Source organism: Aspergillus tubingensis (genome assembly GCF_013340325.1).
Source record: "Aspergillus tubingensis WU-2223L DNA, scaffold_4, whole genome shotgun sequence".
Lineage (NCBI taxonomy): Eukaryota > Fungi > Ascomycota > Eurotiomycetes > Eurotiales > Aspergillaceae > Aspergillus > Aspergillus tubingensis.
In genome coordinates this window covers 389234-414739 of record NW_023336278.1, presented here as the reverse complement: position 1 = coordinate 414739, position 25506 = coordinate 389234, and the positions used below count along the sequence as shown (strand labels likewise).

Below are 25506 nucleotides of genomic sequence, written 5' to 3'. Positions count from 1 at the left end.
CGTTATATGCTAAATGCGTCAAAGATTCAGGACCACAAATGGAAAATCCCCGTTGAACGCCAGGTTGGATCACGGGCGCAGTGATGAAATAGTTAGGGAGAAATGTGTGTATATATATGAGAGAAGGTTAGAAGAAGCATACTCTTGCTAAGAGCATTCGCCTTGTTCAGCAATCGGCCGGCGTGGGCATAATTAGTCCCCACGAGGCACATTTGCTGTCAGCAACCACTGAGGACCTCGTTGATCTTATTTGATGCAAGCGTCCCACTTCCGTTGCCACCGCCATTCTTGGGCTCGGGAGGTGCTTCTTCCTTCATGCAAGCGTTCTCCAATATGTTGGTCCACTTCCCGCTCGTACCAGCATGGCTATGTTTCAGATGCTGTCGGAAATGGTCGGCACGATAGAACTTCTTCGCATTGTTGCACTCTCCAAACTTGTGCACTGCTGTAAGATGCTCGAATCTGCGGTCCCAGTCTGGCTGTGGGAAATTCGGGAACTCTTCACCACAGTACCCGCAAATGTCGTGAGAAGGCCCAGAGCTCGTTTGGGCTGAAGAAGACGAGGGATGGAACGCTGCTTGATATCCAGGAAGGGCTGCGCAAGACCAAGAGTGACGCCGCAAGTGGAGGGAATTCTGATGACGCTCTGCCTCGTTCTTGTTCTTGAAGCGGTTGTTGCAGTATAAGCATGAGTACTGCTTCTCCATCTCATGGGCACTGTGAAAGATGTTAGACAAAATAACCAGCCGCGACTAGAAAACGAGATAAATCTTACCGAAGTTCCTCTGGACTGTCGAACTTTTTGGGCTTCTTAGGACAACAATCGCAAATATACAGTCCGCCCATCTTCGGCCCTGCTGGCTTTGGCAGGGCAAGTGTCGTTTGCATGGATACTTTCCGAGCAGTGTCGACGCTAGATGGTTCCAAGGTGCCGGTACTTGGGGGATTTCTCGAGATGGACGGGCCCGGAAGATTCACGGGAGAACTAGGGTTGAGAATCGACTTATCATGGAAGGTGTCAAGGTCGGAATTAGGCGACAGACCCCCGGGTGAGCGATCATAGCTCGTTATGCTGCTTCCCCCTAGAGAGAAGGCCGTCGAGGAGTAAGACCCAGAGGTTCGTAGGCTCAAGGATGAAGCAGCTGAGAGGCTTCCGTGACTGGGCGCATAAGGAACATTGACCGATAGAGAGTTGCCAAAAGGATGGCCACTTGTCCGTCGCTGGGAGAGGTCCCCGTTACTCGTGGCCACGTTAAGAACATGTCTATCGCCAACAATCGGCTCACGGGGAGGAGAGGACGCTCTCCGCTTCGTGCCTGGCTTGGTAGCTTCCAAATAAGGTGGCGTTGCTTGTCGGACATTGAAGATTCGAGGGGGGAGCGATTCATCAGTTGAGAATTCGCCTTCTATGTCGGAGAAGACGCCTTGGTCGTAGCTTCCTCGGTTTGATCGACTGGGCAGACTGGTATTTTCGTCGTATAGGGGAGTCGTTCCACCGCCACGACGGCGCGAGAGGTCGCGCATGTACCCTGGTTGGTCATAGTCCACCGCAGACGATGGGGCACTACTCTCAACGCTTGGACTTCGCCCTCCGACGTAATCTTTCCAGCCAATCTTGGTCCCAGGCGATATCCCACCCGACTGGTAGCTACTCGGCCACCTGACATCAAGACTAGACCCCTCGGAACCACCGGGAGAAGGGAGACCACCAAAAGTCCTCGAGGGTATAGTGAGGGTTGAAAGTAAGCCCTTGTTCTCGCTACCAGAGCTGATAGACTGTCGTGGAGATAGCGGTTTTCCTATTTTCGACAAGAGGTGTTGGTCGTAGGCATCTGATGAATCCTTCACGCTTCGTCGAGAGAAGTCTCTCTCTCCCTTCAGAATCGGGCTGGGAATGTTGACTGAAATGGCGTTCCGGAACCCTTCATCCATCGGTGGTGGGGGTTCAATTCTGATGTGGGCCTCGGGACTCCTAGAGAAAGGTAAACCGCTTTGTCGACCATCTAACTCGTCGATAGCCATTCTATCACTTTGAGGCGAAGCTTCCGGGCGACGGTGACCGCCAAAAAGACTAGAGTTAGGATTTATCGGAGCAAGTTTGTGTGGTCCTCTAATATTTGCATGCAGCCAGCCAGCGTCGTAGCCGTCCTCAAGGTCACTGATTCGGGGTGGTGGTGGTAAAGGCGGAGGAGCGAGATTGCTCATTGAATTCGTTGGAATAGGCATAGGTCCCGAAAACGATTGCCCGGGCATGTTACAAGGCGATCTGGCGGGGGAATGCTGGTGGTCGAAACTACCACTGTTGAAGTCATACACGTTAATCGAAGGAGGCGCAAGTCGCGGAATGTCCATCGTACACAAGAATTGGCGAGAAGCTGTTCATGGACAACAAAAAGGACTGGTCAAGGACGTGTAAGCGTGCACTGGCGAAGACGATACAAAGCAATGTATATCGTTCTGGTGAATAGCTCGCGAAGCCGGAATTAAAGAACTGTGACGAAAGATCGATGTTCTTGACAGAAGAACCTGCTTCTAAGTTTCGTTCCAAATGCTGCGGGGGTTGTCGGTAAAGGAGTGGACGAAGTCAAATGGTTGTTCTGCAGCAGGGAAGTGGCAATCCGGATAGATTAAGCTTAAGTCCTGAGTAGTCAGGTGAGTTTGATCGCATACAAATTATCGAACGAGAGCACGCTACCTGACTAGGAAGAACTGAAGTGTTCTCTTTGGAAGGAACCGTTGAAAGTACCAGCGATCAACTGTGTTAGTGGCTTTCTATCAGTTGGGCACAAGCTTGCGAAACTGTCTGTGTGCCATGAAACTGCCGGATAGCGGCAACTTAACAACGAACAGCGCAGAGACCACAAAACATGCTGAAGGACTTTGACTAGAATAGATTGGCGCTCGAGGATGGGTGCGGATTTGATTGGGTCGAAAATGAGAAGAATATCAGTAAGAAAGGGGCTGATTCTTCAATGCCTGCACCTGGAGGCTTGAAGTTGATCGAGATCTGAGGGTGCTTTCTCTAAGAAAAACCGGCTACTCGGAAGCGAGCTAGTTGGCGCGAAAAAAGAAGGTGAAGTAACAAGAGGAGAAAGACGAGGAGAAAGAGGCGAAAATGGGATGTTGTCAGAAAGCTGAAAGTCACATGCACCTATTCTCAGCGACGAGAAGGCGGATTGAGGCGCAATGCTAATGGCGGCGGAAAGAATGGCTCGAGGGCGATGGCGGGCGGAGGTCGCGGAGGCGAAAAAGAAGACCTGCAGGCGCTGTGGTGGAGGTACTGGAACTGCCGTTGCTAGGCGCAGCGGATATGAAAACCGAGAACAGAGGTGAAGCTTTGGTAGCGGATCAAGAAAGTAAGAGACGTGGTGTAGATGTAGTAGATAGATAAATAGATAGGTTGATGTAGAATGGGCAGAAGAATGGTGTGGTTGCAGACCCCGGCCTTACGGTCCCTACAAGGCTCGGGGAAAGGAAATGGGCTGTAATTGCAAGGACTAATTCCCTGTTTTTCGTTTGTCTCACAGTCGGGGGTTTCTCGATTTGAGTCTCGCTCCGTAGGCACCCAAGAAACGGGCAAAATTCAAGGCTGAAAGGGGGGTAAATGAGGAGGATAATAGTTGATACGGCCAGACAGAGGAAGTTGAAGAGAGGAGAATGGAGGGAAGAAGGCAAGAAAGGCAGATAATATTAAGGTCGTCTGCGATGATGATACAACATTGGTATTTGAACATCCGTTTCAAACTGGAGTTTGGTCCGAGTGGGCACCTTTGAAGTTGGGCTGGCCAACGGGAGCAGCGTGCCTTTTCCTTCAATGTCACGGCGGTAATGCACGCAGCACCAGCGGCAAATGAAATTTGCAAGGTCAGAAATTCGAAGGGGGGTCATGTATGGAGTATAATACCTTCTAGTGACCGGCCTACCGGGCTGGATGGAGCAGAGAAGCTCCAGCGAAGGAGACAAAACAGCAGAACCAGGAATAAATAACTAACATTTATATTTATCATTTGAAGCACTGATCGCAATAACAATTTCCTAGTCGTTCTTAAAAGCCATATTATTCATTCACTCGTCAGCATTTCCGTTTATCCATCCCCCTTTCCCTCGTTTTTTTATTTTCTTTAAAAAAAAACCCCCCTCCTTTTTTCCCTTGCCTTGTTTGACCATCATCTGCGAAATCTACTTGCCGCTCGTCAGATTACATGTGGTGGTTATTGCAGTACGGCAGAACGTAAAATTACCAGATACATACAAGACAAGGGCCTTTCTCCCCAAAGTCAAAGCAGCCCGGAAGGAATCATAACATCCAGAAAGAATCTAATCAGACAACAAACCACACAACCAGCCGTTCAAGGCAACTGGAAATTGTCTGTTCTCCCCACCATTAATCCGATATTCTTTTGATATTCCTTCAATGGGGACTTGTCAAATCACTTAACCTAATTCTCTGGGCTCGAGAACCGCGCCGTTGCCACAGCCCGCGCGGGATAGTAGGAAATCGTCGACCAGTTTGTATGGATCGGCCAGGATGTTAATTTAATCGGAGGGTCTTTAAAAGTAAGCAAGCGTAATCGCATGAATCATTTAATATCAGCTTGAAGGGCGTCATCTATCAAACCGCTTAGTGAGGTGCAAGCGGTATGACACACCCAAAGTCATGCTCACTCACTGAAGCTTCTGTGAGCCTTCTACGCCGTCCTTAACGATACTATAACCTACCTTCCCGTTTGGGATTTCCCTACGAAAGTCTAATCCGCCTTATGTCTTCAGACCATGCTTATGCGTGTCCCGTATCGACCTCTCCACCTTGCATACTGCCATGCAGGCGGAATTCCGTAAGGCAAGTGCCTCAAGAGGAAAATAATTTGCCCGCCTAGAAGGAGAAGAGGGGGTGGGATTATGTGAGTGGATTTTGCTTGATACCCCATATACCTCGATATCCATCGTCACCCGCGTTAATTAAAGGTGAAGCTGGTCAATCCTCAGAGTGATGAGAGTACAGTACTATTGACGGCAGAAAGAGGGGACACGCATTGGATATCACAGACCAAGTAGTCCCCACGTGTCTGGGTTTCTTTTCTTATGACTTTCCCCCCTCTTTCTTTTCCCCATCCGCAAGGCGGCAAATAAACAACACAGGATGGATTATGACTGAAACCCGAGCAGGCATCTTATGTACCACAAAAGGTATCTTGTTCGACCTGGGGCTACAGAAATGATGAATTAGGAAGCTTGGATCCAACAGACCGAACCGAGTCAGGGAACTGCAGGTGGAAAGCGGCCAGGACTTATTCCAGATGCAGAGCGGTGAGGCATCGGGCTAACCGGATTGGTTCTGACAGTGCAAGGACGACTGGGGACGGTTAGATTGGAATGAGGCAGTGCTGGTAGTTCAACTTTTAGTGCCATGTTGATTCTTCGGCACTCTGCTCAACTTGTGTCCCACTGGATACCAGCCATTACCTCTGACAACGTCTCATAGGCTCGTCTTCTTTCCCCCCTTCTCCAGTCGGTGCTCCATTACTACTATTACTTACACCATTGGGTTGTGATGGGAAAGCAAAAGGTAAAAAACAAGGTTTTTCCCGGTCATCAGATAATGAGGGCGCGAAGATTTCAGGACACAATAATCAATCAAAAGTGGCAGGTTGAATGGGTTAGAGGGGCCCGTTCTCCACGGTGGTGACTGTGGTGACTCTTAGGCGAATGCCCCCCATGCAATTGTAAGCAACATTTTTCAATTTCAGTCCAAGGCGACATGTTCTTGTCAGGTACCTCTCATCGGCTTAGCGCTCATCCCAGAAGTTCCGGTGATACTATGCTCCCAGCTACTAGTAGATATTGCGTCGAGTGACTGCGGGTCATACTAGATACATACAGTGAGTGGTACACTCTCATTCTGAAGAACTGAACGTTTCAAAGGAATTTGATAGGGGAGCATAGAATACGGAAAACACTGGGGCTGGCTAGCCCGATCTCAAGTATATTATCAGAATCATTATTTTATGTCTGCTTTTTTTTTTTTACTTGCCCTTCTGGGTGTACCTTCAGCCCGGTACACAGTAATTAACATGTAGAAGTTGCCAAAAGAGTGGTATGCAGCAAGTGTGGTTGCTTTGCTTTGCCCATTATTTTCTCCGTCGCCTTACCCGCGCGCGTCCATTTTTCGACAAATACAGGGACAGCATCATTTTTAAGTTTTACGAAAATTACCGCCACCTTTTGTGTTTTTCCTTTTCATCATCATCCTGCTCCATCGTCATCATCAACATGATTATAATCATAATCACACAATTACCTCCCCAATTCAGGGATAATTCCAGAAAAGAGGTCCATCAGTTCATCCATCCAAGGTAGGCAATAACTCAGCAGAGGCAGGGGCCCTAAAGCCGACCAGGCCGGAGTAGGGTACCGAGTGCATCCTAGGCCCCAAGTGTACTTTTCCAACCGACTCCAACTTTCCATGGCGCCCCACCGTGAGTTGTTGCGGAAGACCGTCACAACGATTATTAGTGGCCCTGTTGGGCTTGACCCACTGCCAATCATGGTCTAGCGGGGTCCACTTCTGGCCTTAGATACATGCACTGCCACATTGCTGTCATTTGGCATTTCCCCCGTCGCACCTTGCGATCCGAGGAACTCCCTGGAAACACTGGCATAAGGGGATGTGTGTAGGAAAAGAAGGGGGGAAGGGCGGGCCATGAATTCTAGGTAATCAATTTTTCAATAATTTCATTTTCAAAGGGCTGAAAATTAAGCGAACAGTGCTTGCTCGTGGAATTCAACATTAGAGGGGTGGGTGGGTGACTATCTATAGTTGATAAGTAGATAACGCTCTACGGTGAAGAATAGCAACAGGTAAGAGACACAATGCCAAATACTTTGTAGTAATAGAGAAAAAGAAGAGAAAAAGACTCCATAAACTGGCCTAGGCAAAAGAGAGACATGAAAATTCTGAACATAACTGCGGAGTAAGCCAATTTTTCTCTTCATTGATCTTGTTTCTGCTCTCCTGTGGATCATCGGTTGATTGTCCCTTCCCTCTCTGATCCAACTTTCCCTGCTCGCCCTTTTCGTCTCTATCTGTCTCTCTCTCAGAGACCCCCAGCCAGCTGGCCAGCAAGCTTGGCCCTCGTCTCGTGTCCAGTCCCATACAGGTAAAGTAAGTAACCCATAACCCGGACTTAACGGATCGGATGTAACAAGCGAACTTCTATCCGTCCTCCGTCAGTTTTGAGGTACCAGAAAAGGTGTCAGGAGTAAACTGTAAAAATAAATAGTAATTATAATAATAACGAATAAAATAGAATAAAAAGGAAAGGGGAGAAACAGATCTGCGTACAAGGCAACTTTTTGCAAACAACAAACAGTTTAGTCTACTATCTTTGACTCTGGTCTGGCTGCACTTTCGCGAAAATGAAAGTTATCTAATTCGTATTGTCAACAAGACAAACTAAACAACCCCCATTTTTGCCACAATCAGCCTGAATTCCTCCTGCGTGGACCATATTTCACGAACCTATTGTGTAAAAATGCAATCAATCAATGCGCACCACCACCACACACACACGGCATCATCTGCGGTATTAATGACAATCCACCACTCAATCTCTACGGCCAAGAAATGGGGCTGGGAGGGGGAGACTCAATAAAACTTCTTTTCCCTCTATAGTTTTCTAGTATCAGATTCCTGCTAAACTGCTATAGATACAACTTTTTCTTGGTCGAATCTTACGCGCCCACCGACAAAACCCAACCTAACTAAACTCAACCGTCGCACAGACTGAACACGCACTCATGCATCCACAGCTTAGTTAGTTAGTAGTAGTTACCCAGGTGGTTGTAGTGGTGGCAATTCGGGGGAATTACACCGTTTGTGTGTGGTGGCACTTCGGTTTTACCTCACAGGAAGTTACTACTCCGTAACTATCCATCCATCTGGGTAAGTAGGTCCTTCAAGAAATTCCAATTATCGGACTTTATTGGCCCGATTCGTGCAGGACAGCAATACAATGGGACAACTAGCATGGGCATGCAAGACCAATGAGACCCCCGGTCGCTTGTGTCCTATCCGTCTAGTTACCTACACTACTATACTAATTTAACTCCATGGATTCTTAGTGCAGCAGGGATGGAACATCAGATAACCATGTCCTTTTTGATAAGTTACTATACTACCGTAAGTACTAAGTAGGTTATTAATGGGCTGGTTTGGATGGTCGCCCTGTGTATTGACACCCCATACTGTAAGAGGCAGGTACAACAGGTTGAAAAGAAAAAAGGATAAGGCAACCCACGCAAGCAAGGAAAAGAATGTAAGAAGGAGTAGTAGTAGTAATAATTGTCCGAGGAGAAAGGTCGGGTTAGGCTTAGCATCTCTCGTACAAAAAAAGCGCCGTCAGCCTTAAGCCTTAAGGGGCTGCAGACTAAATCTCGTGCACAGGCCGTGTCTTGAATTAGTGATCGATAGTTGATAGGTATCATGATAGTTTCCGACCCTGCAAAGCAACCATCACCTACCGCACCTATTTCTGGTCATATCAAATGATTTGGTCGTATTTGGCATGCTTCAGTCCTGTCGAGAATCCATTTAATTTGTAAGGCTGCATATGTGGACTAGAAGCCAAGTCATCAGACAGTCCACAACCCACCCTGCAATATGGTTACCCTGCGGGCTTTCTGGGTAAAGAATGGGTGGTTGGTTACACTGCGATGATAAGATAGCCCTTGTTTTCTGCAGGTGGGTAGCAAGTTGTTTCTAAATGCGGTTCATGCTTGCTTCTTCTTGTCCAAGTTTTATCGACTTCTTGATTGGGCACGGGAGACTGAATCAAGCATTATCTACTACTACCTAGCAATTACCTCTTGCATGCGCAGTGGACCAAGAAACCTGGTTGTTTCTTGGCCTGTCAGCGATTAACGCTTGCCCGGGTCGTACCTATGCAGTACCATTCTCGGCGACTGAAACTGGTTGGCAGCCAATAAATGCCAGCAATGGATTGATTATTGCTGGATGGATGGATAGAACACGTACTTGATACGTACTACAGGTAGGACTCTGCTTTAGCCAGGCAAACCACGTCTCACCGAATATGATACAATCAGGCGCTAGAGGATTTACACGCCAAACTATACCTGCGCATAGACCATATAATTGGATTGCACACTCTTGACCATGATACCACTAGCATTCACCTCGGCCGGACTATAGTGCGATTTCCATTCCAGACCAGCTTTCGAAGCCTTGGCAGCAAACAAGGCCTAAGCGATGAGCTAGATCGACGACCGGAACCGGCGACTTCTAGCTGCTTGGGTAGGCACTAGACTAGTATTACGAGCAATGGCATCTGAGCCTGACTGACCGAGGACTATCTAACTATCTACCGGGGACTGCCTTGGCCTCCTCGGCTCTGAATGTGACGGATCAAACGACTATTGATTTGGTCGAGATCGTCTCGATAGTTGCAGTAGTACGACAAGGCCTTTCCTGGTTTCCTATCAAAAATTGCCGCTTCAATTAACCAGACTGATACGCCAACGGCGTCAGGCCAACATTGCTCCGGACATATCACGCCTTCTGAGCCAGCGCCTCTGTGCCACCAGGGGCCTAGATGGGGATCACGCTGGTAGCGGGAGGGATCCGGGGATCCAGGAGCTGGATGCGCTGGCTAATGGGGAGCCAATTGCATGTCACACATCTTGTAGACTTGCGGGATGGATGAGGGGTAACGAAGTGATTAGAGAAACCAAGGGGGCTGTGCAGCGTGTAATTCACTCCTCTAAAGAGAATTATTGCCAATGATCGTATAGAGGAGGAGCGTAATACGCTGGGCCAAGTCCGTGCTGCATGCCAAAGCCGGCCGAAGGAATGACCGTTAAGTTATGCGGGGTCTGTCTTAATGCCTTAGGTGTCAAATTCCTGCTGCTGTTATGTTACCCTTACCCTTGCCCTACACCCTAAGTTACTTCTTTCATGCCGCCATTGCAGGATTGACTCCAGCCAATCAGATGCCATCACAATTCCTTGGCGCCATATCGAATGTTCAGGTCCGATCTTGGCTATCATTCATGGCCACTCTGCCTCTTATCATCGTCATACTCTTTTGCATCGTCAACCCGATCTAGAGCCATCATTATTCATCTAGATCGCTGTTTCGATAGACTGTCATTATGGCGATGAATCAAATTCCCGGACAGAACATCTATGTTGGAGGGTTGGTTACCTTGTCTTTCACTTTCTGTTACCATACTAAGCCTTCCTTTGGCCCGTCATATGATGGGCCAGGGTCCAAGAGGGGTTATAGCGCTCTGCTCTCAGAAAGCTTGCTAACACCGAGTTGCACGTAGCATACTGGCACTCAAGAACAAGGCAGCCTTGACTCGAGCAAACATTACACATGTTGTATCCGTGTTACGCCTCCAACCCGCTGATGATATCTTCGAGTCTTTTCAACACCACTGCATAGAGGTCGACGATGTCGACGATGAAAACTTACTAGAACATTTCCCAGCTGCTGTAAAGTTCATCCAGTCCGGTCTTGATGCCGGCGGAGGAGTACTTGTACATTGGTTAGTTTAGTCCTTCCTTGTTTATCTGCTCTTAGGATATCTCCACATGTTTCCTTGGTAAGACCTGGTCTCAGGTCTTTACCCAGGACTGGTACCCTACCCCTTCCTATTACTTTAGTCCTGTGCTTTTATAATGCCTGCTGAAGCCGTGCTTTAACATCACGTGATCCATATTGTCCACTTGACCTTGTGTAACAAGGATGTTCGATTGCGCTTCGAAAATGACAAGCGTGCTGACTGTTAATAGTGCGATGGGAAAATCCCGATCAGCCACTGTCTGTATCGCGTATCTGCTCAACCGTCAGCCTAGCGCACTGACACCAGAGTCCGCTCTTGACATCATCAGACAGAACCGACCGCTATGTGAGCCAAATCCTGGGTTCATGGAGCAGCTCTCCGTCTACCATCAGATGGGATGTCCAGATGATGTTACCAGCCACCCCCTCTACAGCCGGTGGCTTTACCGCCGCGAGGTGGAGGAGAGTGTAGCATGTGGTCGAGCACCCGAGATGAAGTCCGTGCTGTTTGAAGATGAGCAGCCGCGCCAATCACAGGAGCCTGCGGGTCGTATGACAGAGATCAAATGTCGCAAATGCCGGTTAGTCTTAATTACGATCCTTTCGAAGCTTATCTATGAGCTCCTCCTGACCACATCACCAGGCGCAAATTGGCGACCACGCAATTCATCATACCCCATACCACTCAAAAGAACGCCAGAGCCTCCACGGCTGATTGCGCTCATGTCTTCTTGCACCCACTGACTTGGATGCGCCCGTCGCTCTTTCCTGGCACCGATGGAGAAACCTCCAGCTCGCCTTATGGAGCGCCACCAGAAGACGCCCCTTTGTCTGGCCGTCTGACCTGCCCCAACTCGTCCTGTGGAGCTAATATTGGCAAATTTGCCTGGCAAGGTATGCAATGTAGCTGCGGCGAGTGGGTTGTCCCTGCGATTGGCCTTGCAAAGGCCAGAGTGGACATCTCCGAGAGGGTCAACATTATCCGCGGAGCAGGCAACTTGCCAGCTGCGATGGGCATTCGTCTGCCGCCTGGAATGCGGTCTAATCCCACGGATGAGAGCAACGGACGCGGAAACCTTTAGACTTTGGTAGCGCTACCTAACGTTGACTTCGCCAGGGGTAGATCACGGCGCAGCAAGGCTCCGTCAGAAGTCTAAGCATGCTCGTTGATAGGCTCCCTTAGCCACGTCTTTAAATGACGAACCAGCGGGTCGCAGAGCCAAATTACGTCACGTGGCATTAGAAGCGGCGCCATCTGATTCCAAAGTTTAGGAAAACGATAGTTGAACTGAAAACAGACAGAGATGGCCCGTGAATAGACGGGCCACGCACGCAAGTGTGGCGTTCAGAGCTTCTGCTATGGTATGCGGAGGCTGGCGGAATAGCCCGAATTCGTACACTATTGAAGGCACGAAAGGAAGGACACAACGCAGCTATGCACAATATAGACTCGGGTCTAGACTAGATTTGGGTATGGTCTGCGCTCGACAGGTTTCAGACCCTGATGCCGATCATCCCGTGACAAGTTGGAACAGAGAGCAAGGTCGAGATAGACATACAGTTTACTACTACCGGTCCAGCAAGCAAGAACCCAGCCAATGAGAGCAAATGCACCACACTAGCTTCAGCTATCCCAACTCAAGCCTCGGCGGCTACAAGCCAGATGATCTTATCAAATCAGTTAGCCTAAAAGGTCTGATTGGATTCAGCTCGTGTCGAGTGGGAAAGCAGAAGGGAATGGGAGGGGGGAAATTGTAGAACTTCTAAGCGCTAGGACCTGTCAGGATCCAGGGCATAACCCCACCGACCCCACGAGGCTGTTTTAAGGCAGCCCCACGGGCCCCAGCTAGCAGCACCCAATCAGGCGGTGACGTAAGACCCGGGATCTGCGAAGCCAGAAGGGCAGATCGGGGAGAAAAAACAGAGTTCTCGGGGCCTGGCACAAGTTCCTGGGCCTCCGATGACTAATGACTCCCGGCGCGCGCGACAACTGTAACTTGCCAAGCCTGCTGCTGCTTTTCTGCTCATCCGGGCTAGGTTGGGGAGAGGGGGGGAAGAAGGGTGGGTAGAACTAGCGAAGGTCTAGGCTGCTTCACTAGCGCCGGCACGGGGGCTGTGCAAACTGCTCTTACGCAACTGGGGCGCGCTAGCCATGGATGAGCTGATCCCGGGCTGGTACATACCGTATTTTGAAGATTACCTTTCTTTCCGGTATTGTCGTAGTGCAGTAGGATTCTGCGTATTTTTCATTTCATCTGTATTAATGCCTTGTATATACCATAGAATGGAGTAGTATAATGAAGTGGCAATCCTGCGCAGATTCATCATCATCATCATAAGTACTTACTTACCTGCCTAAACAAGTAGGTTAGTAGCTACCAACTACTCCCGGATAATCATTCTCTCACACCTTATACCACGAGATTCTTACTCTCCCATCTACGAAGTACTATCAAACACCTCTCAAACACATCCCCCCTCAGCAATATAGCACTATACTCTCCTCTACCTCCCACCCTAATTAAAACAACAGTACTTAGGTTATCTACTACTACTACCTAAAGTATTCTAGTCTCCGCCCTACATGACGTCAACCTCATCTCACGATCATCACAAGTAGAATAAATACTATCCAGTAGAGAGACACAGTATAAGATATAGTCGTTAATCTTGGCGTTATTTACAATACACATCATCATCATCATTCCACCAACCAAACCAAACCAAACCTATAAAAACCAAAAACAAATAATAAAAAAACAATGATACTAATAAAGAGAGGGATAACAATATAGGGATAAATCTAACCCGCCCTACAGGGCCAAAAAAAAAACCACTACTATCTATTCTATCTTTATCGCGGGCTGAAAAATGGGGTTTGGGGAGGGGGGGAGGGGGGAACAACTACTAGTTAGTTTGGGATAGTTAGTTAGGTCAGGGAAAACCTAACCGAGTCACCTTACCTCACCCACCCCCTTACTATGGGTGTATATTCTGTGTATAGCTGAGTGCATTAAGAACATGGGCATTAGTATTGACACGGAGAGAGAGAGAAAGAGAGAGCGAGAGAGAGGGGCTAAGAGTTTAGTCCTGGATGATTGGGATTGGGTGATACTAAGTTGCACTGCCTCGTTTGGGGATCCACTGCTTTGCATGAGGAGTTTCCCTTTTCTTTCTAACTAACTAACTATCTTTTTTCTTAGGGGAGTATTATTACTCTGTAGGGGAGTGGTCAGGAGGGAATGAGGGGTGAGTTATTTATCTGCCTAATATGTGTATTACAGAGTTGTTGATGGTATGTTGTATTTATCTAACTACGCATGCATCACATCGATGCTTAATTTCATCGCTTATGGAGCATAGTGCATGTGACGGGTTTCTGGGCATGGTCCGCGCGTTTTCTATTTCTCTGTTTTTCTTTCTTTAAGGGCGCTTATTTGAGAGGAAGCCGGTACGGTTGTTCTTCGATACGAGCAGTCAGTTCGTTTTCTGATTCAAACACAACACGGTCATCTGGTTATGTCTTATGAGTACTACAAGCTCCGATCGGGTTGCTGGATTAGGCTGCAAACCCCTGTTTGTAGCCTTGTAGGTTTTGACATCGCGTAAGGCTGTCAGACGCCTTGCGTTCTCGGCTCCGTTAGGCAGGCAGTTCGCTTCTAGAAGCTATGGTACTTCCGGGATCCGTTAAGGCTGTGCAAAGTGTCTCTTAAGGCTTCCGTGTCTTGCCGGAAATGTGAGACAGCATAAGCTGTTTCCGGTGAGCCGCGTAATGATGGCTATTCTAGCGAGGACGGATATGAGTTTCTGAGTGACGGATATGTCGGTGGAGAGCTGAGCGATCGTCGCTTGAGCTGAGTAGTAGTGTAGTAGCTAGGCAGAGCACTGAAGCTGGTGTAGCAGATGTATCGACAGTCTCTGTATTGAAGTATTGACTTGGTCGTGACATGTGGCGTGTCGCCTTGCAAAGCGCGGTGACAGTGTCTCACGCTCGAGCAGATGTACTCGCGTCGCGAGGCCGTATCCGATACACCGACTGTCCAGCAACTGCTGATGTCTGACTCTGAGCTCCTCATCAGCCAGACAATCATCAGGCGATCATATCCAACAAGCTCGATATAATCACAGTGAGCACCGAAGGATCCAGCCACAAGCTAGACATACCAGGCGACCCAGGAGGTAAACTGTAGGCGCCCGTCCACGTCGTCAGCATTCCAGCATCCATCCACAAGAACCTCATCATCCTGCAGCTCCAGACTCAAGCTCACAGCCCCCCAGTCGGGACAGACGGGAACAGAGAAGGATCCTGCAAACGCTGACGATTCCTTCTAGCCATCTCGGCATTGCGCATCCTGTCGATACGCATCTGATAGAAGTTCCTACAAGGATTTAGCAAACATCACATAGAACCCCATACAAGAGCAGAGAGAAATACTTGTGCAACGCAAATACCCTCGGCGAGTCATCCGACGAATTGGTCGATTTCTTGATACTCTCAATCTGTAATATGTTAGCGAATGCACGTCAAGCCAAACAAGACAATAGAAGATAGAACTGTAAAGAGAAGAACGAACCTTATCATCCCGTTCCTTTTGCATTTTCTTATCCTCCTCATCCCCCTTCTTCGTAGCAGACTTATCATCCTTTTCCTTGTCTTTATCATCTTCCTTCTTCTCCTTCTCCTTCTCAGCATCCTTATTCTTCTTCCGCTGCTGCTTCTCCTCATACTCCTTCTTCACCCTCTCAATCTCCCTCGCCATAGCCTCTTCTTTGGCCTTGGCGGCCGCCGCTTCTGTATCGACAATAGGAGAACAGAAATGGCGGTCTTGGAGGTGAGAGGGGCAGACGTAGAAGAAGTCCTGATGCATACTTAGCCGGTGTCCAGACAAGAAAATTCATTGTTCAAGTAGTAAGCTATAATCATATATCTCAAAAGGGAAATATGGAGATTTGAGGGGAGTGAAAGGGGCCTCATACCCGATTATCAGGCGTGATGAATACACTACTCGATGGCTTGTAGCATATATAACATGCTTTGGCGGCTGTATCTGCTACTCGGCGCAGATGCCAGATGTTTTGGAGGGACATTGACATGGTGTCTATTCTATGTATAGTTGGGTTTTGGATTGTTTGTTGAGGAAGTGAAGGTTTATTGATAAGATTGAATATTGTTGTGTTTTGGTTTGGTTTGGTTTGGTTTGGCGGGGAATTGATCGATGATGTCATGTGACATGGGTATAGGTTGAATGGATGGACGTTGGTACAATATTACATTGGTACAATATGGATTATACTATTGTGTAGCAGTGTTGTAGCTGAAATATATTGTTGAATATACTTAGATATAATGACACAAGTATAAGTTGTCTGAATACGTAAAGGTTCACTACATTAGTGTTGACCTGAAATGTTGACATGATGACAACTTATATATCACTACTATGATACAGAACGAACCAACTGCAAAACATCTAAAAGTCTACACTATCCACCAAAACTCCATACTAATAATAGTATCTACTCCGTAACACTATCCTTCAATCCTCTCAACGCACTCGGCTCCTTCGACCCATGCAACATAGCCGCCGCATTCTCCGACCGTCTCCTAGCATCCGTCCAGATCATAAACTCATTGTAACTCTTGGGCATGACCTGCACATCCTTCTCCACGAGGAAGGTATAATTAAACATGCCCGTGGGCTTCTTAGTTCCATGCTCCACATCTCTCACCTTCGTGTCCACCCGCACCCGCACCTTCGTGTACTTGCTCTCCACGCCCTCGCGTTCCAGCGGCTCCGTGTACGCCACCGTCGCGCGCAGATACAGCACGCTGCCCACGGGCACGGAGTTCTCGAACGTGCTAGGGTCCAGGGAGATGAAGTTGGGGCGAGAGTGCGAGAAGGACGCGGCGCAGCAGAAGGCGAGCTCGAAGGTCTGTTTGAGAAGGAAGCCACCGAAGATCATGAAGTTGTGGCGGTTGCGGTCTTGGGGTTGCATGATCATGGCGGATTTGAGCACGGTGTCGCTCATGAAGACGTTGTTGGAGGGCCGTTGGGCGGGGTTTTCGGGGTCTGTTGCTCGGTTATTGATGATTTATATATTGGATTGATGGGAAGGATACTTACTGAGGTAGGACATCTCCTTCGTCCACATGGAGTGAATGAGGTTACTCTCTTCCGCATCGGGGGCTGTCTCGAGAAGACTCTTGGATCGTAGTGCCTTCTTGGCTTGGTAGTTCTCTTCGCCTTGCTTGAAGAGGAGACGCTCTTCGGCTGTTTCGACCACTAGGGGGGCGATGTTGACGGGCCTGGGGTGTCAATGTTAGTACCCAGACGGTTACAGTAGAGTAGCATCGGCTTACTTCTTCGTCGCAGGATCCAACGACACCATCGTAAACGCACAGGTGATGAGCACATCCTCCGGCTCCACCTCCTTTCCCGGAGCAGGAGCCTTGGCCACCTGAATGGAAATCTCCATACTAGAGCGACCCGTCGCATACGTGACCTGACCGCTGAGTTCAAGGTCACAGATCTCCATCAGCGGATGCTCAATGGTAATGCGATCCACGGCCGCCGTGACCGTAGTGACCGAGTCACCAGCATGTCTGTAGGCAATGACACCCGCCAGCGCATCGAGGTCCATAAGCAGGGACCCCAGTCTTTATCCATCAGTAAATCATCGCCGCCAAAAACAGATACCAGAGACACTCACCTGATATGCCCCGAAGCATTAAGATACGTATCAAGCAGCCACTTATCCTGAGCCAGAGGCAGAACCTAAAGACAGATCCATCAATCAGCAAGAAACCCTCTCCAGGTCAGCAAGTGCACCTACGGCGCTATAATAACTATCCGACATCTTCTTCGGCGTCATATCAGGTTTCGCCGAGGGCGCAGCAGCACCCCCCTGACTAGACTTTGCAGTCTCGCGACTTTTCGTGAGTGCCTCAATCCAAGGAGTCTTAACTCTCATAGGCATCCAAGTAGGTCGGAATGCGGCATTGTGTTGACTGGGGTGAAAGTCGCGGGCTGAGAGCAGGGATCGGTGCGCAGGTGAGCGGACACTGCTACTTAAGCTGGTCGGGGTGTTGGTAAGGCATTTGGAGCGCGACGCGGCGGAGCGTCTTGTACTTAAGCCGAACATGGTGTGTTCAATTCTCTTCTGTCTATCCGAATGAATAGATTTCAGGATATAGTGTACATTTGCAAAAGTGAAAGAAGAGACAAGTATGGATCAAGATGATGTGTCGAACACGAAGATGAACTTTCGGCTTCGGTAGTTGAAGCGGATCTCCCGACGGCTGTTCCGGCTCCGGCTTCAATGGCCGGAGCAAGTCGGTAACGCGAGAAAGTATATTTCCCTGGCTGACATGGCGGGACCGGTATTGAATAAGTGAGCCATTGAGTTATATTTACATGTTAAACATATGAACTGGAGGTAGAATGATTCTTTACTTAGCAAAGGGATAAAAGGTGAAGTTGAAGTAGAAAATGAATTGGGATGATCCCGACTACTGTGCAATGACATCATCGCCGCTGCTCTCCTCCGATATCGACCATCTCATGCACTAAAAGGGGCCATTAACAGGAGCAACTATGCCCCCTTCGAAGAGGGAGCTACTCTGTACCTGAGTTCCGGTGTGACCAAGAGAGGGACTGCGAGTCAGGCAGAAGCTGATCTTCAGGCCAGTTTGCTGGGTGGCCTCAGGAACCAACTTGGTTTCTCGCCCGAGAGCTGCGTCAAGGTGAAGTCATCCCAAGTATAAATTGGAATTCTAACTTACTTTGTATATCTGTTGTGGTTTTCTTTTATTCGTAGTATTGCATTGTAGAATATATTTTGTATATTTCTGCAATTCGTCTATATCAGATAGAATCTCCATATAGATAACATCTGTCTTTACTTAATTTGTCTCTATACAACTGCAGGAAACATTGTTTCTATACTTCAACCATGAGTGACCCAACCAACCCCAACATTGAGAAGCGAACAACCCCCCAATGGGCTCTGTACCAGCGTGAGAACTTCTGGAAAGTAAACGATGGCCAAACAGTCCCGTTCAACACAGGTACACACCACTTCCACATCCCTGCTCCATCTTAACGTGCTCGCTAACAAGACTATCTGTGCAACAGACCCGAGAAAGCTCGAAGAGGAGGCACACAAGAAGTTAAGCCAAGGAGGCTGGTACGTAAATCCCACTCCCTCATAGATGCCTCATTAACTTCCCTCAGGTTCTATGCATCCTCCAACGCAGGCATGTCCAACACCCACCTCGCCAACCGGCAAGCCTTCTTCCGTCATCGGATCATCCCCAACCAACTAGTGGACACCAACCAGCGCGACACCACCACCGAGATCTTCGGCCACAAAGTATCCGCGCCAATCGGCTTCGCACCCATTGGGATCAACAAGATCTACCACCCATCCGCCGAGCTCGCAGTAGCCAAAGTGGCCGGTGAACTCAACCTCCCCTACTGTCTCTCCACAGCAGGAAGCACCCCCATCGAGAAGGTCGGCGAAGCCAACGGCCAAGGCAGCCCCCGTTTCTTCCAGCTATACATGCCACATGATGACGAGCTGACCTTGTCCCTGCTCAACCGGGCCTGGAAGTCCGGGTTCGATGCGCTAATTCTCACAACTGATACCTGGCAATTGGGCTGGCGACATGACGACGTCGCCAACTCCAATTATGCCTTTTACCGAGGCATCGGGGCGGACCTTGGCTTGACGGATCCGGTGTTCCAGAAACGGTGCCGCGAGGCGGGCATTGACCCGGAGAAGGATGTGGTGGCTGCGTCGGCCAAGTGGATTGATTCCGTTTGGCATGGGCGGGCTTGGTCGTGGGAGAAGATCCCCTGGTTGATTGAACAGTGGAAGAAGATTTCTGGGGGTCGGCCGTTCGCTATCAAGGGAATCCAGTCTGTGGCGGATGCGAAGAAGTGCGTTGAGTATGGGGTTGATGGTATTGTGGTGAGCAATCATGCGGGTAGACAGGTGGACGGTGCTATTGCGAGTCTTGATGCGTTGGAGAATATTGCCAATGCGGTCGGTGATCAGATTTACATCATGTTTGATTCTGGTGTTCGTGGAGGCAGCGATGTCGCTAAGGCGCTGGCTCTGGGAGCTCGCTTTGTTTTCGTCGGTCGGCTCTGGATCTGGGGTCTTAGTATCATGGGTGAGGAGGGGGTTCGTCATGTGATGAAGTCGCTGTTGGCCGATTTCGATATTCTGATGGCTGTTGGAGGGTACAATAGCGTTAAGGACTTTGATAAGTCTATACTAGGTAAGGTGATCAGGATGATTTCTTGGGATGAAAGCTAATGGTGTTGTCAGAATCGTACCCGAAGTCATACACACTCATCCCGGACAAGGTTCTTTAAATATCCCTGATAGTGGATGGCGGATGCAATGTTTTATACCATTGCGTTTAGATAGGGGTTATCGCGAGTAAGCACTGATGAAGAATGGAAGTTGTTTGATTAGAGAAAGACTTCGAATGTAAGGTAGTATGATCCGCACGCTGTCCAGACTCTAGAAAATATGCAGATACAAATCAGCAGCAAGTGTAAATAATGCACACGTTTCCCGAGGTTCAGACGTCGAGTGGACGCTAAAGCCTTTCCCCAAAGCTGATTACAGCCAAAGCATGAAGGAAGCAATCGCCAAAGCAGAGAAGAAATACTGAGGAGCGGGCATGGTCATTCCACTTCCCGATTCAGCATCAGAAGAACTACTAGAGCTAGCAGAGCTCGTTGTAGTCGTTGAGCTGCCCGTTGTTGTGGATCCCGAGGTACTGCTTGTTCCAGAGCTCGTAGAGTTCGACGTAGAGCTGCTGTTCGAGGATCGCTCTGCAAATCCGACCCGTAACTCATCGTAGTCAAACACGGCATACACATTCTTGAGGAACGTGTCGCCCAGGAGCCAAATGTCATCACCGAACAGGTCATAGCTGATAATGTTCGAAACGCATCCAGAACCGGAGGTTGCTCCCACGTAGTCCTTTGGCGAGATGGTGTAATTCACACCGGAAAATTGCACTTGTAGCTTAGCAGTCGTGTTGCACGGAATAATGTGGTAGTCTCCAGAAGAAGTGGCGTCGGGAATCAGACTGTGCAGCGTCTTCGAGTCGCTCGAAGGAAGCATAGCGTAAGACGTTCCGGTATCGATGATGGCAGTCTTGTTGGAGAAATCGCATGAAGTGCCGCTAACATAGACATCGTCCACGGGAATGCGCCAATAGCTGTCCGACCCGACGGTATCGGTGTAAGTGATATCGCCAGTGTACTTGTCCTTGTCAGTAGTGCCAAAGCTGACGGTACCGTCCTTGGCCGGGCTACGCGAAAGGGCAAATCCAACGATGTTCGATTTGAAGACGTTAGTTTCTGCAACAGCATCCATGAATGTTGGGTTGTTGTAGGAACTATCGTTGGTTCGACCAAGACCGAGAATGCCATCCATGGGGTACGACTCGAAGTTATCCGATGCGTTGGAAGCAAGCCCAAAAGTCATCTGTACAGTTACATTCGCAATCGTGAGCTTGTCTTTGCCTAGCAAGCCGCTGACAGACCCGGTTCCGTAGCCCACACTCCACTCTTCAGATGTCATTTCAAGGGTCGAAGAATCGTCCGATCCGAAGGTGTTGTGCATTGTGCAGGGCGTGGACGTGCAATTGGTACCGAAGACCCATGTATCAGAGCCTCCTGTGTCAAGCAACATGTACATAGATTTCTCATCGGATCCAATATTGACAACAGAGATGTATGAGATGTCGCTACCATCTTGATTGAGAGCGGCGGTGTTGGACCAGGAGGGAGTTTCGGCTACCACAATCTTGAAATCATTGTCACGGCGAACGGGAACCCTTTTGATGTTCAGCGACAGGGACTCATCGCTCGCAGATGAGGCAGAGTCATCTGTCAGAGCATCGCCTGGTTTTGGTACTGGCAAAAAACGGCGAGATAATGAATCACGAGTTGAGATGTCAACCGACGTATCGAGTTCGATGGTGTATGGAATGAAAGCCGTGGCACTGGCGCAAAGATACGCTGCTGTAACGAGACGCTCTGAGAGATGCATAATCAAGAACAATCAAGAAGCAGATGCAAACGAGGGATTTGTCGCAATTGCGTGATGCAGACGCTGAGATGCCGAATGCTCCTATTCCAGCCAAATCAGGTGATACAAATGTATGATGATAGAGTAGAATTTGGTTTTAGACAGATTGAAAGTAATATTTCATAGATGGAGTCAATGGCAGAATGACACAATCAAGACAATGCTCTAGAAAATATCAACGATAAATTGCTAGTGAAAAGACACAAGTCAAGATAAAAAGAGATGATCGAAAGATAAGGTGCTAAAAACGAATGCTGAACAAAGAGAGTGAATAGGAAGAAACGAGGCGACGATAAAAAAAGAAAGTAATCAGAAAAAGTTGATTGTAAATGTCGAGACAAAGAAGAAAATCAAGAGAATGAACACGGAAATGAAGGAAGAAGGAAGAAAAAAGAAATAACACGCAAGTGCTGTTCATGCAGTTAAGAATTAAGATGCAGCCTCCAGGAGAATTCACACTCAGGCACAGAATGATTATGCTTACATCGTGGGGAGACCCAAAGCCTAAACGGCCCACTCGGCAGGTTTTCGCGGCGCAACGGACGCCTGCGACTGGCTGCTGCCAATGATCCAGGCCTCGATCTACAGGCCTTTTTTTGGCGGCGGTGGAGCCCAGGCAAGACCGATCATGTTTTTCCCCTGAGCACAGTTGTGAGAGACGTACAGGCAGAAATGAGTCCGTGAAACATCAATTTTCCATTCTTAGTATCATACCCTCCTACTATCGGTTTTTAGCAGTGATAGATTAGATATCCGGTGCCCTTGGCGGAGAATACCGTACATATATAGCACAGACTACCTACCTACCTACCTAAGAGTTCAGAGACATTCCCTAGGAGAACGTAATTTCGCCAGCTAATCTTAAAAAAAAGCTCTCCTTAATATCCAAATTGACAACGAAGAAGGGCCCGTTCATTTCGCATCTTACCTAAGAGGGGTTGGCCACCTAGTTATGTGCGGTGTCCAGAACATGTACCAACCATTGCGATGACGACTCCTGCGCCACTGAGGGGGCATCGTAGTCGACGGACTCTCATCATCAGCCCCCTCCAACTGTAGCTTGGCATTTTAGTGGATCCGTAGGGCGTCGCATTGCAGCTGCAATAAGCCAACGACCGTCGAAATTGACCCCGTAGTCAGTTGGCTGGGAGCGAACGACCAAATATGACGAGTCATTGGAGAACACCCATTGGTAAATCGGTAGCAGTTCTTCTAACTATTCCAGGCACCTAAAGTGCGAGATGACGAGGACCGATAAAGCTTGGTATATTCCCAGGCATCCATCGCTTCTCCCAGTGGAACTGTTTGAAGGGAAAATATCACGGAGGTGTTCGTGGGCTGATACATCTGAGACACTACCGTCATCGAACGACTAATATGAAGAATGTTGGTGCATAATGCCGGAGTTCTGCAATGCCGGGCTTCCGTGCTCGCTGTTCGTTTAAGTTGACAGCCACACCACCCATGGATTCCATCACCGCGAAGGTCGGTAGACGATCGACCCCGCAAATTGGATCCAGAGAATGTGAGACGATAGCATATTCATTATCGGTCAACGTTATCAGTAGCAAGTACAAAGAATGGCAAGAAGAAGAAAAGAAAAAGGCGGGGGGGGGTGTTCGAGGAAAAGCAAAGAGGTTCCCAATTTCCAGCAAGACTAAACATGAAACAACTCAGCATAGCCGAGGCAGCCACTGTGGCCGGGCTAGACCAGTCTCAGCTCTGTCAATTACAACAGTGAAATGAAGGCACCATAAGAGGCTTAACAATCATTATTTGTGCTGAATAACTATTCCCGAAACAAACATAATGAAGATTAATGTCCCTTGCATTATGCACTCTAAAAGGTACGACCCTCGAAACAACAGCAGCAGCGGGTTTGCCCGAATCTAAAACCGTCCCCGGACATCTTCTTCCCTGACACACCCGCCGCACCCGAAAGTCAGGAACAATAACCACCCAGACATGCATCCGAAGAGAGCAGATCAACAAGTGCAGTAGGAACCTCGCTACTTCAAGATGCGGTAATTATTACATTCTATCATGATGTAAGACCTCAATGGCCTAACAAAATTCCTTGAGTAAATTCACATGAGCCACTCCCAACGGTTTGAGGTCGGAACATATCGGGGGCCAATCCATCAGCCCACGACGGTTTTACTGATTGACTTTACCCATTTCCGGGTCCCCGGGAACGGCTTTTACCTAGGTTAGATCGGAGTGATGATAATTTTGCCCTGCTCCGATCTGATAAGCCTTATTTCCCCGGCGTGCACAAGGTGCGCCCTAGTATGCATGGTCCGAGTCATACCTAGGTTAAGCCGCTCAACCGGATGAGCTGATTGATCATTCTTTACCCGATGGTCCACTTCTTCCATCATCCGGGGCATGTGTCGTGTGCTATTACCGGTCTATACCAGGTGGGTTACATGAGGACTTGCTATTACGGACAGACTGTAGTGTGTATCCATGGAAGAACCAGAATGGATTTGATAGGATCCTTCGACAGAGGATCATAACTATGTTTCAATCCCGAAAGACATTGACAAAAGGACGGCAATAAGGGCCCTTGAAAGAGTAACCATCACACATCGCTAGAAACGAGACAGAAGACATAATCAAACATGAAGGCAGCATCAGTGTTTCTGAGCTTGCTGCTGTTTGGAACCTAAAAGATCCTCCAAGAAACCACTCCAAAGTTCCCTGACGACACCTGGTTCGGAGGTACCGTTCTGTTGCTTCTTCAGCTCCTCGCCGAATCTGGACTTCCCAACCGTCTCGGTTAGGGAGAAGGGATCAATGTCCACGGAGTGGTTGTCAACAACCTCGGTCATGGGACTTGCGGAGATGTCACCAGCACCCCCGGACACGGTGTAAACCTGGGGCCTCATGGGGGCCTCTTGCGACTGGGTCGGGTCATAGTGGGTATAGATGTCGGAAAGGATCGGGATTTGCGGATCGGCACGAGCAGCAGGTGCATCGATCTCTGCCATAGAAGGCATGTAAGCGAAGTCAACGGTAGATGAGTCACCGACGGCCTTGCTAGAACGGGAAGTGTTGAATTGGCGGCCATGGTACTTTCTGTGTTGAGCAAGAATGTTAGTTCCGAACTGGCTTTACCCGAGGTAACGGGCTGTCATGATGATCAGATCTACATACTCAGCGTTAGAGCTGCCGTTGATCCTCTTCATAGCGATGCTGAAGGCACGGGATTGAAGGAAATCATGGTTGGAGAGGCGCTCGACGAGCTAAGCGACGCAGATAATGGTGAGCCATAACTGTGGTTTGACCAGGAGTGTAGATGTCATAGATAGCATACCTCAGACTGGGAGCCACTAGATCTCAAGGACCGCTTCGCACATTCAGTCTTCAGATCAGCCAGGGTGCGGCTGGCATACAGAGAAGCCCTGTCCGAGACATTGGCGGGTTGTGCAGACTGGGCGCCGGTGATGTGCAAGCCCCGACGGATGGATGGGGTGGTAGAGTGCTGCTGGGAGAGCACGCGGAGAGCGCGCAAAGAACTGGAACGAGGAGCTGCCATTGGAGATGTGATGGGAGGTAGAATGAGGAAGAGTTGAGCTCGTTGATATGTGCGGATTTGGTTGAGGGGAACAAATATAATGGTCTGGGCAAATAGTTGAGCTCAAGAATGTAGAGCTAAGTATTTGATAGGGAGGAGTCAACAATTCAAGCAAGTACTGTAGATGGAAGTGACCGGCTATGTACAGCGGAGGGGGGTCGAAGGGAGTTTAGGCACCAGAGATAAAGTAATGGAATGTGAGAGAGAAGGAGAAGGAAGAAA

General features: G+C 48.7%; 7 protein-coding genes across 7 annotated transcripts; 2 read left to right on the top strand and 5 right to left on the bottom strand.

The window, feature by feature from the left end:
- Positions 1–218: 218 nt before the first annotated feature.
- Positions 219–2352, bottom strand: znfA (putative C2H2 finger domain protein; the record flags this gene model as incomplete). Its single annotated transcript, XM_035497784.1, has 2 exons — positions 219–717; positions 776–2352. The coding sequence occupies 2 exons, from the start codon at positions 2350–2352 to the stop codon at positions 219–221; spliced, it is 2076 nt and encodes a 691-aa protein (XP_035353677.1).
- A 7818-nt stretch (positions 2353–10170) lies between these two features.
- Positions 10171–11668, top strand: dspC (dual specificity phosphatase YVH1; the record flags this gene model as incomplete). Its single annotated transcript, XM_035497783.1, has 4 exons — positions 10171–10214; positions 10348–10569; positions 10817–11167; positions 11230–11668. The coding sequence occupies 4 exons, from the start codon at positions 10171–10173 to the stop codon at positions 11666–11668; spliced, it is 1056 nt and encodes a 351-aa protein (XP_035353676.1).
- Positions 11669–14850: 3182 nt separating this feature from the next.
- AtWU_02669 (AAA-ATPase Vps4-associated 1 family protein) lies at positions 14851–15680 on the bottom strand (the record flags this gene model as incomplete). The annotated part of the gene is made up of 4 exons (XM_035497782.1): positions 14851–14965; positions 15022–15086; positions 15161–15445; positions 15564–15680. 4 exons carry the CDS (start codon positions 15678–15680, stop codon positions 14851–14853), a joined length of 582 nt encoding a protein of 193 aa, XP_035353675.1.
- Positions 15681–16103: 423 nt separating this feature from the next.
- AtWU_02668 (putative acyl-CoA thioester hydrolase) lies at positions 16104–17729 on the bottom strand (the record flags this gene model as incomplete). The annotated part of the gene is made up of 5 exons (XM_035497781.1): positions 16104–16657; positions 16712–16893; positions 16948–17244; positions 17298–17362; positions 17421–17729. The coding sequence occupies 5 exons, from the start codon at positions 17727–17729 to the stop codon at positions 16104–16106; spliced, it is 1407 nt and encodes a 468-aa protein (XP_035353674.1).
- An 810-nt stretch (positions 17730–18539) lies between these two features.
- AtWU_02667 (L-lactate dehydrogenase) lies at positions 18540–19969 on the top strand (the record flags this gene model as incomplete). The annotated part of the gene is made up of 4 exons (XM_035497780.1): positions 18540–18654; positions 18722–18773; positions 18821–19872; positions 19923–19969. 4 exons carry the CDS (start codon positions 18540–18542, stop codon positions 19967–19969), a joined length of 1266 nt encoding a protein of 421 aa, XP_035353673.1.
- Positions 19970–20222: 253 nt separating this feature from the next.
- On the bottom strand, positions 20223–21665 carry AtWU_02666 (aspartic protease PEPAd; the record flags this gene model as incomplete). The annotated part of the gene is made up of 1 exon (XM_035497779.1): positions 20223–21665. The coding sequence occupies one exon, from the start codon at positions 21663–21665 to the stop codon at positions 20223–20225; it is 1443 nt and encodes a 480-aa protein (XP_035353672.1).
- Positions 21666–24340: 2675 nt separating this feature from the next.
- Positions 24341–25245, bottom strand: AtWU_02665 (uncharacterized protein; the record flags this gene model as incomplete). Its single annotated transcript, XM_035497778.1, has 3 exons — positions 24341–24785; positions 24864–24952; positions 25024–25245. The coding sequence occupies 3 exons, from the start codon at positions 25243–25245 to the stop codon at positions 24341–24343; spliced, it is 756 nt and encodes a 251-aa protein (XP_035353671.1).
- Positions 25246–25506: the final 261 nt, after the last annotated feature.